Source organism: Eumetopias jubatus, unplaced genomic scaffold (genome assembly GCF_037043125.1).
Source record: "Eumetopias jubatus isolate StellerSeaLion01/CBP00866 unplaced genomic scaffold, mEumJub1_p1.0 scaffold_16, whole genome shotgun sequence".
Classification (NCBI taxonomy): domain Eukaryota; kingdom Metazoa; phylum Chordata; class Mammalia; order Carnivora; family Otariidae; genus Eumetopias; species Eumetopias jubatus.
The window spans coordinates 65148809-65160950 of NW_028274822.1; the positions used below are offsets into that span (position 1 = coordinate 65148809).

Below are 12142 nucleotides of genomic sequence, written 5' to 3' on the forward strand. Positions count from 1 at the left end.
GGCCATGTATGAAGCCTGCCTGGAGGACAGTCAGGACTCGCATGCAGACAGGTTCGATCTCGATATCCAGGGGCGTCTGTCCTGGGTACAGAAGTCCAATTTCCAAGGAGAATTTAGGAATAGAGCTGTAAATGTGGCAGTCTTCAGTGTGCAGTTGACACTGTGCGATGAGGGGAAGCTGAGGCCTGAGACCAGGGCACCCCAAAGCCCAAGGGCAGGGAGAAGTGGGGATGGAAAGTGGCGGGGTAGGGGGACAAAAGCAAAGGGTTGTGCAGGGAAGCAAGTAGGTGTCTGTCGGGGAGAGTGATGGGTAAGCCAGATGGTGTGCATCATGAGCTGGCGACTTAGAAGCAGTGACTCTGCTAGCAAGTTGGCAAGAGACTGATTGCAGCAGATTCCAGAGAGGACAGAAAGAGACTGGGGACAGATCTTAAGACAGATAGACATCTCTTCTGAAAAATATTGCTCAAAAAGAAAGGGTAGAAGCAGAGTGGTAGCCAATAGCTGGGCTGAGGTCACAGTGAAGATTGGTTGGTTTGGTTTGGAGCTGGGGGAAATTACACTGATTCCTTAAGCTTATAGGAGTGATTTAGTACAGAGGGAAGAATCACTGCTAGGCTTGCTGGAGCAGGGGAGGGGGGCTGGGGTCACGTGCACCAGTAGAGTTGACGTTGGGGCCAGGTGAGAACCACAGATGCAGCAAGGGGGCAAGCTCAGTTCTGGTGCTTATGGAAGGGCTCTTCAGGTTGTGTCTGTCTCCTCAGGGTTTGGGAAGCCAGGCACTCAGCTTGAGTTGCTGGAAATTTGGGGAGAGAAGATAGGAAATGAATGATGGACAAGGAGCGAGTACCTGGGCTGAGGGAGTAGGATTGCTAGTGTTGCGTGTTCCTCTAGGGGCATCATCATGAAGTTTAAGAGAGCCTGGGTGGCACTTTGGGTTTTGGCTGTCTGAATTTAGCTCTGCGGTCTCGGGTGTGGAGTTGGCAGAGAAACCGCTCTAAGCAGGACTGGGGTTTGGCCAAGTGAGTACAGCCAAGTGCAACCAAGGCAGTGAGGGTAGAGCCACATGGCTTGCCAACAGCCAGCAAGCCAGGAGGAGAGTTGGCTGGGCGCAGATGGGGGTGGTGGGCAGGAGTTGGGGTGTCTGGAGGTGGTGAGCTGGAAAGGAGGGGAGGTAGCAGGCAGAGAGTAGGTTCTTGTACCAGGCTTCCCAGGATTGGCAGCTGACAGTGACTGGCTGTTGTCAGGAGAGATGCAAGGTCCTCAGAGCAGAGGAAGTCAAAGAAAGCTAAAGCTGTCAGGGAATGAGCAAGATCTTTGGGTGGCAGCAAGAACCAGGGCTGGTGTGTGATTCCTGGCAGGCTATTCTCTGGTGGGCAGCTGTTAGTGGGGGCAGAGGGGACTTGCCTGGAAGCAGCAAGGAGCACACCTCTGAGGCCAGGCCCACTGGGGTGCAGATATGGGAGATGACAGCCAGCAGACACAGGAGCAGGTGGTGGAGAGTGGATCCAGGGCCTGAGGGGCACACTTTATCCTTCAGAAGCTCTGTGTAGCCCAGGCTGCTGTGTGATCAGAAAGGTACTCGCCTTCTTTGAAAACAGAAATACCTCTGCCACCTAGGAACTTTGAACCATCTCTGGAGAATCTTCCCATTTAAGAAGGTCTCAGTAAAGCTACCTGGTTGCTCGTAGGTTGGAGACCGCTGTTACGAGGAGGGAATGTATGAGGCCGCGAAGCTGCTGTACAGCAGTGTTTCTAACTTTGCCCGCCTGGCTTCCACCCTGGTCCACCTCGGGGAATATCAGGCAGCGGTGGACAGCAGCCGCAAGGCCAACAGCACCCGGACGTGGAAGGAGGTAAGCATAGGAAGTCTCGAGGAGACCACTAGTCTCTCAAGCCTTTCCTCCTTGTCCTTCCTTCCTCCACACCCTTGTGCCTTGTCCAGGCAGGGTTCTGAGTCTTCTGGGAAGGCTCAGAGAACCTCGTAAGCTTGCATTTGTGGTTGAAACAAAGGCCTTGGAGAGCTCTGTGTTGGACCAATCAGCTCCCAGAGGCTGTCTTAATAGCATGGAATTATCAGTATGAGAAGTAGTGTCATAATTTAAGATATTTTTAAAAACCACCTTATTAGTGGTATGATCAATGTAAATTGGCATTTTTGGTCTTTTGTAGTAAATTGGTAGGGCACGTCTTCTAGCTCTCTGATAATACCAGAATTATCTGTAAGTATAAAAAAGTTTGTAAAGAGGTACAAAAGATTTAGTTTCAATGAATCTCTGAAGTACTGTTTAATAAAAGATTAAAATCAACATAAATGTCTAATATCAAGGGCATGTTTAAATAGTGTACATATTGCAACTCTACCAAAATGAATAGCCAAGGTTATGGGAGGGGAGGTTTTGAGTATTCTGTGAGAAATTTAAGTAGAATGTGTAGGGTAATTCCATTCTGTGTGTGATTATGTGAGAGAGAGAGATCTGGTGGGTGCTGTATCACAAGAAATATAGCTGGTAACAGTTGTGTTTCGAAGTATTGACCAGTTATCTCTGGGTTGTGGGATTATTTTTGTTTATCTGGGTTTTCTGCCTTATCTGCTATGAAAACACATGCATATATAGAAGATGGGGAGGTAGGGAAACTTCAAGAGAAACCAGCTTTGCCTGTGGGTATGAGGTCTGTCTTCAGCCATTGAAAAAAGAGCAGCTTAGGGGCACCTGGGTGGTTCTATTGGTTAAGCATCTGACTTCGGCTCAGGTCATGATCTCAGGGTCCTGGGATAAGCCCCAGGTGGGGCTCCCTACTGAGTGGGGAATCTGTTTCTCCCTCTCCCCCTGCTTATGTGTCTCTTTCTCTCTCAATAAATAAATAAAATCTAAGGAAGGAGGGAGGGAGGGGGAGAGAGAGAAAGAAAGAAAAAGAAAGGAGCGAGCGAGCAACTCAAGGGCCCCTTCTGAGTCTTTCTGAGCAGAACCCCGGGGGGGCTTCTTTTACTTCCTAGAACTTGTTATCATTGAGTGTACATACTGCAGAGTGCCTAAAACAAAAGCTCAGTTTAAAAAATATTTATTAAAGTAAGCTCCTCCCACATAAACAGCACTCAGATGAACTGTACTCCTTTGACAGTTATTCTTGAACTTTGTTAAACCGTTTTCAAACCCCAAACAGGAGATTCCAGCATTGCTTTCCTGTCCCCTAAAGAGACCTTCACGTCTCAGGGCTTAGAAGTAATGCATGAGCCCTCTTCTCTCTGCAATCTCAAATACCCCATTGGCCTGCAGATTAGAAATGACATTATTTTTTCTCCCAGTCTCACGCAGCTCACCTTTTACTTGTTCAGAATCTAACTTTAAAAACACTGTTTGCTGGTATTTCTGCATTTGTAGTTGCATCCCTGGCAGCCAGCTCTTGTGGCACTGTGCCCTGTCTTGGGGACACTCACACTCTCTGGCCTTCCCTCCCATAGGTGTGCTTTGCATGCGTGGATGGGCAGGAGTTCCGCCTTGCACAGCTGTGTGGTCTTCACATTGTCATTCACGCAGATGAGCTGGAGGAGCTGATATGCTATTACCAGGTAACTAGTCTCTGGCCAGAGATGATCTCTACCAGCAGTGGAGATGATGAATGACACCTAAACACTCCACATAAAGGGACGCTCATCCCCTTAGTATGTGTCACATCCTCAGGTAGGCATACAAAGCACTGTCTCTATGGGAAAGTCTTTTCATGTGCTAGACGACCCGTCCACAAATCAGATTGGTGTGTTATATATCCTGAACCTAACTACAGGTTGGTATTTGTGTTTTTAAGAGTACTCCCCCCTCTTCTTGTGTCCTTGGACCTTCAGAAGCCTAGCCAGTGGCTTGCACATGTGGATAATCCTTGGGTACCTTGCTGGGAACAAGTCATGGCAGAGACACAGCCCATACCCCAATCCCCTAGAGTGTGTGGCCCACAGAGGGTATGATTATCAGGTACCATAGAGATGGAGGACATGCAACAGTCCAGGGTAGGGAGCCCCAAGGGACCTTTGAAGAGTGGGAGCTATCTGTGTTAGTGTCATAGTTCATCTTCTCTGTCAAGTGGTTGACAGACATCAGTGTATTCAGGGCCCGGGCCTCTGTCTGTGGGAGTCCTGGAACTGCGTGTGTGGAAGTGTGGGGTCAGCAGGGTAGACTGAAAATTGGATTTTGCTACGCGGTGTTACTGTTCCCATGGAACTCAGGCCCCAGCCCCCTGTCACTGAGGGGATAGTAAGGGCTATGGGGGGACTTAGTGAGTCACAGGGTTCAAGGGGCCTATGAGCTTATGAAAGTGAGGGCCACTGGAGTCTAAAATGTCAAGCTAGGCTGGATGACTTTTCAGTGACAGATGCTTTCCTATTCCACAGAAGCTCAAGAAATAAAACTATAAAGTAAACGGGGAAAGTAATAAAGCAGTCTGGTGGTGGCTGACAGAATACTTCATTTGTTCAGCAAGTGTTGGAGTACCTGCCATATGCTGGGCATTATTCTAGATAATGGTATCAGTAAACAAAACAAAAAAACCCTCATTCAGTTGAATTCACATTCATTGAGGTTGACAGGCCACAAACATCACGTTTGGAAGTGATGAGTTACAGGAACAATGGAGCCTGTTTGGGGACCAGGAGTGCCTGGGTGAAACTTCATGAAGGGACCATCAAGGTCACACTAATTGAGAGGGTGACCCTGAAAAGAGACCTGGAGAAATTGAAGGGCCTGGTCGTGGGGAAATCTGAAGGAAGGGTCAGCAGCCAAGGGCAGAGTCCAGAGGCAGGAATGTGCCAAGTATTTGAGGAAAGTCCCTGGGGAAGGGAGGTCGGGGGGTTGGGGGGAACACAGGCCATCATGAAGGACTCACAGCAGGACACGGGACCTGAAGGTAAGGGGTCATTCTGGCTTGCGTGTTGAGAACAGCCCCTTCTGGGGACAGGCAAATAGGGGAGCGGGCAGGTGGCAGCCAGGAGAGCCCTGGGGTGGGTGATGCAGGGTAAGAAGTGATCAGGCGGTCAGGTTTGGGGTTTTTTGAGTGTGCAGCTGAGTCAGTATGCTAGTAGATTGTGTGTGGGAGAGAGGAAAAAGGTAAGGATGACTCCATTTATTTTGGGCCTGAACAACTAGAGACAGAGTTCTCACTAGTGGACGTGGGGAAGACTAAAGGGAGAGACTGGTGGAAGGGAAGAACAGGGATTAAGTTTTGGACATACCAAGTTTAAGCTGCCAATTGGATGTTTATGTAGAGGTGTCAGGGGAGGCAGAGGGAAACAGGGCCTGGGACTCAGAGAAGAAACTCAGCTAGAGAAATGAAATAGGAGCCACTTGTTGACACACAGATGGACATAAAGTTACGCAACTTGAGTGAGGTCCTGGGGGCTGGGGGCAGATAAAGAATAACAGAAAGCGAGCCTAGGGCTCTCCGACATGGGTTGGGGTAAAGTAAGAAGTTACAGAGACCAAGGCATCTGTGCCCAGGAGGGAGGGACAGTCAACCTGGCAGGATCCAGCTGAGGAGTTTTGCTGCAAAGAGTAGAAAAATGGTATGGCAATGGTAGGGGCCATGGAATCAAGAAAGAGCATTTCAGGATGGGAGAATAAGCAGGGTGTTTGCTAAAGGCAAGCTGTGGAGGGAGAAGCTGTTGCCCAGAGAGAAAGGGACAGTTACTGACCCTTCAGCCTCAGTAGGTGGCAGGTGCTGGGGCCTAAGCCAGGAGCACAAGCAGCATGCGAGTAGACAACATGGGTACAGATGCCGGCAGGGTCAACACAGACATTTGCTTTTAATGGCTTCCATTTCTCAGTGAAGCAGGAGCAAGGTTATCCACACAGTGAAGACAGGGAATGAGGAGGGTGTGAAATCGTCCCCTGGGGGTGGCCCTTGAGGTTTTTGGGCATTAATGTGATGGAAACCAGTCAGACTCAGCTCAGGCATGTCCAGCGGGCTGGAACCAGAGTGCATAACCGAGAGAGAGCAGGGCTGGCCACCCCGGGTGTTTTTGCCCTTACCTCAAGCATGTCTGTCGGTCTGTCAGGATCGAGGCTACTTTGAGGAACTGATCTCTCTGCTGGAGGCGGCCCTGGGCCTGGAGCGGGCCCACATGGGCATGTTCACAGAGCTGGCCATCCTCTACTCCAAATTCAAGCCTCAGAAGATGCCAGAGCACCTGGAGCTCTTCTGGTCCCGAGTCAACATCCCAAAGGTAATCTAGCCCTCTTTGGGGTTCTGGCTGCCGTGTGCATGTGGGCACAAGCCCAGCCCTCGGCCTTGGCTATCCTCCCAGGTGTTGAGAGCTGCAGAGCAGGCGCATCTCTGGGCAGAGCTGGTGTTTCTCTATGACAAGTATGAAGAGTACGACAATGCCGTCCTTACCATGATCAATCACCCTACTGACGCCTGGAGGGAAGGGCAGTTCAAGGATGTTATTGCCAAGGTGAGAGGGTGCCTGAGCACCAGCTCCTGTCTGCCTCTGCCCAGCCTATCCTAGGGGCAGGCAGGATGAATGTCAGTGTGTGCGCCCCAGGGTGTGTTTGTGTTTGCCTTCATCTTGTGAGGGTCTCACTGACCTCTGTGGAGGTCGTGGTGATTCTGTCTGCACAAATGGAACAGATGCTTAAGAAGGGTAGTGACTGGCCTCGGCCCCAAAGCTAGGCTACAGGCGGGGCAGGGCCTAGGACCACTCTCCCTACCTCACTCCCCCACGGGGTCCTGAACAACCAGACCCTGGTGTTTGCTCTTCCTTCTGCCCTATCAGATTGGGACCCACCTCCAGACCCCGTCTATACCATTTCCTGTTGTATTGTTTCATATTTTCTACCATCTGGCATATTTTTTCTTCACGTCTCTCCCCCTAAAACTGCTAGCCCCAGAGGAGCACAGGCACCTGTGGAGGTGGATTCATGAGCCCGAATCTGCTGGCCTCTGGGTCCCCACCCTTCCTTGGAGCATCCACCCTCCAATAGTCTAGTTGGGCTAAACCAGGGTGCTGAACTATTCCACCAGCTGCCAAATACTGTTGGAAGGTGTCAGGTCTGGGTGCAGGCACTGAGCAGGCCTCTGCTGTTTTGTTTCTGGGCTCAGCCTGGGCCCAGCTTCCAAGCTTCTCCTCCTCTGTGAGCCCTGTGTATCTGAAGGTGAGGGGATGAAGCTTTCTGTCATCAGTCCCGGGTCTTTGGCTTTGAGTGTCCTCGTTTTGTCCCAGTGGCCTTACATGAATAACTTGTCCACAGGTCTCTCCCATTTGCTGTCAGTGAAAGATAGCATTTTGACTGTATGTCAGTTCTGTTGCTCCCGGGAGGGACTGGGGGGGGGTGGGCATTGGCTCCTCACCATCTGGGTCAGGGAGTAGTCTGCCTTCTGTTCCACATATGGCTGCTGAGGGCAGGTGTGGGTGATGGGTGGAGTACCTAGCCAGGTCTCAGCATCTGAGGTCACACACGTCAGTGCTATTTAGTGTGGTGGTATGTGAAATCGGTGGCCTGCAGACATCCCATCCTGTACAGGTCTGCAGGTTACTGATGGAAGGGTGGGCAGATTTCACGTTCCTGTGCCCCCAGCATACAAGAAAAACATGCTGGAAAACCCATACTTGATCAATTCTAGGCATGCTTTTTTCACATCGAACTCAAATGATATCGGGATGCATTTTAAAGTTGATGACATGCCATGGTTGAGGTGGCAGTGCTTTTTGTTTCTTAGTGGTGTCTGGGGCGTTATAAGCTGTCCAGGCAGCTGATGTGGCCCATGACCCAAGTGCAGTCTACCTTGATGGTGGTCAGGATCAGAAGATTACTGAGGAGAGATGGAAGTCAGCATGACATCTTGGGTCCGAGGTCACATGCTCATAGACAAGACCATATTTTTTTTTTAAGATTTTATTTATTTGAAAGAGAGTGAGAAAGCACAAGCAGGGGAGGAGGAGGGACGGAGAGAAGCAGACTCCCTGCTGAGCAGGGAGCCCAGTGCGGGGCTGAATCCCAGGACTCTGGGATCATGACCTGAGCCGAAGGCAGACGCTTAACCGACTGAGCCCCTCACACACCCCGACAGACCATTTCTTGTGGCAAAACAGTGTTCATGCAGCTGACAGCTGAGTTCTGTTCTTGATGCCTCTGCCTCTCTGCTATGTGAGAGACCCTTGTCAGTTTGCATGTGGAGGAGAGAGGGATGTAAAGGACACCTACCTGGTGTGGTGGCTGGTGTGGTGGCCTGGCAGAGAGGACATTGTTGGCACACAACAGGACTCTGGGCACACAACAGGAGAACTTTAGAATCATCTGGCCACAGGACTGAGTGGTGGAGGGCCAGGCAGGAGTGACACAGACCTGGGTTGCATCTCAGCCACTTGCTGTCTCTGTCACTGTGAGCTAGTGTCATCACTGTGAACCTCAGTGACCCCATCCATAAAATGGACATGTTTCCTGCCTGCCAAGTGAGCAGCAGCAAGTGCCTGGCCTACAGTAGGTGCTTCTCACAGGTAGTGCAGTGACTGTCAGGAGCCAGAGCACCCTCACTGGTCACCCTTGAGCTTGTGACAGAATCTTTGAGCCTGTTTCTCTTCTTCAAAACAGGAATAATGCCCCGTCCCTAGTCCTGGGGCAGCGGTGGCCGTCCTTACCAACTGCACAAAGGGGTGTGACCTTGTTGGTGATCCCATCCTGGTGCTTGGCTCCACAAGAGGGTGCCACACAGACGCCAATGCCCTAGATGGGAGCAGGGGATGCTTCAGAGAGTGCCAGCTGTCACCAGATCAGTGGCTCAGCCCAACACAACACAACACATGTCTATGGTCCCACCCACCCAGAGTGGTTGGGCCTGCTCATATCCAGCTTCATAGTCACTGCAGTGAGGGAATGCAGCATGGCCAGTTGTGCTCTGCCTTAAGCTGTCTAAGCAGAGGGATGTGGAGCACTTTGGCCATGCTTTAGTGAAGGCAGCAATGACTTGTTCCAAAGGCGGGGAAAGCGGGTTATTCAGTGTGCCCCTGCCCTTCCACCCCCACCTTACGTCCCCACTGCCCTTTCTGCTTGTTAGACATCTAGGCTGGCGGAGACCCCTGATTGGGTCCAGATACCATTGAGTAAAAGGGCCTGGCTGGAAGATTAGCAGGTTCCAGAGTTCTGAAGCAAGTGTGCCCAGGGGAAGGGGAGGGGGCACCAACAGGGACAGCACCAGGGGCCCTGAGGCCAGTCTAGGTCAAAATCTGTGGTGACAGTGAGTGCTCTGCTCTGAGAGGGGCCAGGGCCAGTCCAAGCCAGGGACTGGAGAGGAGGATAAAGTCAGTAACCAAAAAGAGTACCAGTAATGAGGGGGGCTGTGGGTAGTCCTCGTCCTCTGCCATGTGGTCTGCAGATGTCACTGGGCCCACATTGCTGCTGGCTTACCTGGAGCTAGTGTTACTAGAAAGCTCCCACTGTGCCCAGCCCCTCCGCCCAGCATGACTCTAATGTTGCTACATATTGTGTGCACCCTTGGACCTCTACGTGCTCCCTTGGACATGCTGATCACCACACACCTGGCACACGTCCCTTTGGAGGTAGGAACCACCTTTGTTCTCTGAACACCAGGCCCCACTATCAGCAGGCCTAGGAGGGTGGCCTTCCTAGTGACACAGGGTCAGCCTGGAATGACTCGGACCTCGCATACCATGGTGTCTTGTCTGAGAGCAGTGAAGACATAATAGGATGTGTTACGGATTTGCTTACAGCTCAGGGTGAGCTTCCAGGGAGGACTGGGGGAATCTTGCTTGGATAAAACCATGTATTGAAGTTCAGGTTTATCCTGGCCTGTTACCCCTCATTCATTCACTCAACAGATACTACCTGAGCATGGACCCTGCATCAGATACTAGGCGAGGCAGGAAACAAAGGCCTGCTGTTTAGGTCACTGAGGAGCAAATACTGAGGAGAAAAATGTCAGAAGTGGGAAAGGGGGCATGTTGGGAGGGAGTGTTTGGTCTTGAAAGGGGCAGTCACAACAAGCGTCACTAATAAAGTGCATTTGGGCAAAAACTGGAAGGAGTTACGGTGGAGTATGCTGCATCTGAGACAGGTGGGTGGGGCGGCCTGGGGATTGACAGGAGCCAACCCTTAGCTCTATCTCCACCCACAGGTTGCCAATGTGGAGCTCTACTATAAAGCGCTGCAGTTCTATTTGGATTACAAACCTCTGCTCATCAACGACCTGTTGCTTGTGCTGGCGCCCCGGCTAGACCACACCCGGACTGTTGGCTTCTTTTCAAAGGTGAGTCAGCCAGCATCCCAGAGCCAGAAAAGGGTGTATTGGGTCAAGGTCATCTGAGTGGTAATTCCTTAATAAATAATTTATTTTTATTTTTGTTAAAAGATTTTATTTCTTTTTTTTTTAAAGGTTTTATTTATTTGAGAGAGAGAACACAAGCAGGGGGAGCAGCAGAGGGAGAGGGAGAAGCAGACCTCCCCACTGAGCAGGGAGCCCAACGTGGGGCTCAATCCCAGGACCCCAGGATCATGACCTGAGCCAAAGGCAGACACTTAACTGACTGAGCCACCCAGGCACCCCATTCCTTAATAAGTAGTTTTTTTTTTAAGATTTTATTTATTTATTTGACAGAGAGAGACATAGCAAGAGAGGGAACACAAGCAGGGTGAGTAGGAGAGGGAGAAGCAGGCTTCCCCACGGAGCAGGGAGCCCAATATGGGGCTCGATCCCAGGACCCTGGGATCACAACCTGAGCCGAAGGCAGACACTTAATGACTGAGCTACCCAGTGGCCCAATAAGTAGTTCTTTAAATTGATACCCAGCAAATGTAAAGATTAAATGTATCAAACTGCTTTAGGTTTCAGATACAGCTTTGTATTTCAGCCAAAATATCCATAGACGAAACTGGCATTTACTCAGTAACCCAGGCAGCCCTTCATGTGTTGGTATGTGTAGGGCATATCAGTTGTGGCTCTCTGGAAGGAGACCTGGAACCAGGCTGTACACTTTGGCCCATCAGTGTGTCACAGTGCCCCCAGCTCAGTGCCCTGATGACTTGCCTGAGTGCCCTAACCATTCTCCTGACTTGTCAGGCAGGCCAGTTGCCCCTAGTGAAGCCTTACCTGCGGTCAGTCCAGAGCCACAACAACAAGAGTGTGAATGAGGCCCTCAACCACCTACTGACGGAAGAGGAGGATTACCAGGTGGGTGTGGGGGAAGGAGCCCTATCAGAGGGCAGTGACCTCCCTTTGCCCCAGGGACCCCTGCAGCCAGTGTTGGGCACTCAGGGACTGGAGAGCCCCTCCTCGTACCCGCCCCCTTCTCCGAGGGCTGACCTTGCACAGGAGGGGTTGTGGGCCCCACAAGGCACCAAAGGTAGATGAAGAGGGGCCTTTCTGAGGCCATGGTGGCAGGAGCTGCCAATGAGTAATTCCTGGTTGTCCGCTCCACTGTGTCCCTCACCCACGGAAAGGCCGGGTCTTCCTAGGGTTTGAGGGCATCCATTGATGCCTACGACAACTTTGACAACATCGCCCTGGCACAGCGGTTAGAGAAGCACCAGCTGATTGAGTTCAGGCGCATTGCGGCTTATCTGTACAAGGGCAACAAGCGGTGGGCCCAGAGCGTGGAGCTCTGCAAGAAGGACCATCTCTACAAGGTGGGTTTCCCGGTGCCCCATTGCACTCCTGTGTGCTTCCTGATGTTTTGGGGGTGGAGGGCTGGTGAGATGGCCACAACGCCCTATCAGGAGATACTTACGGTGGGGACAAGGAGGATGAAGTAAAGGGGGACCTGTTTGTAGAACACAGGGTGAAGATCATTATCTGTCGTTAACATTGAGCCTCTTCAGTTACTTGGATCAGAAGACTAGCTCCTATGGAGTTGAATCTTTCCCAGCAGGTGTTTGTGACTCTCACTCTCCCTGAACAGAGTGTGGCAGCATTCACTTGGCACCTACTTTGCTTTCTATTGATCAAGATATAGGGAATAAAAACACCAAAGTGAAAATCCCATTCACAATACTTGTTTCTGCCATTGAGCAGTGGTGCAGTACCACCCTCTCTTGATCCAGATCTGGGCATCTGCTGGCCAGGGTGGGCTGCTTGGAGAGATCCCAGGCCCTTGAAGGCATTACCTTCACTCCACCTGGCCTCAGCATCTCCCCGGTGG

General features: G+C 51.2%; 1 protein-coding gene across 1 annotated transcript in view; it reads left to right on the forward strand.

Annotated features, from left to right (window-relative positions):
• CLTCL1 (clathrin heavy chain like 1) overlaps window positions 1–12142 on the forward strand; it is a 102055-nt gene that overhangs the window by 82973 nt on the left and 6940 nt on the right. Inside the window, exons 25-31 of the mRNA XM_088019399.1 lie at window positions 1692–1856; window positions 3464–3571; window positions 6047–6214; window positions 6296–6445; window positions 10123–10258; window positions 11069–11175; window positions 11460–11630. Coding sequence (XP_087875525.1) covers window positions 1692–1856; window positions 3464–3571; window positions 6047–6214; window positions 6296–6445; window positions 10123–10258; window positions 11069–11175; window positions 11460–11630 — 1005 coding nt within the window. The remainder of the gene's footprint in view (window positions 1–1691; window positions 1857–3463; window positions 3572–6046; window positions 6215–6295; window positions 6446–10122; window positions 10259–11068; window positions 11176–11459; window positions 11631–12142) is intronic.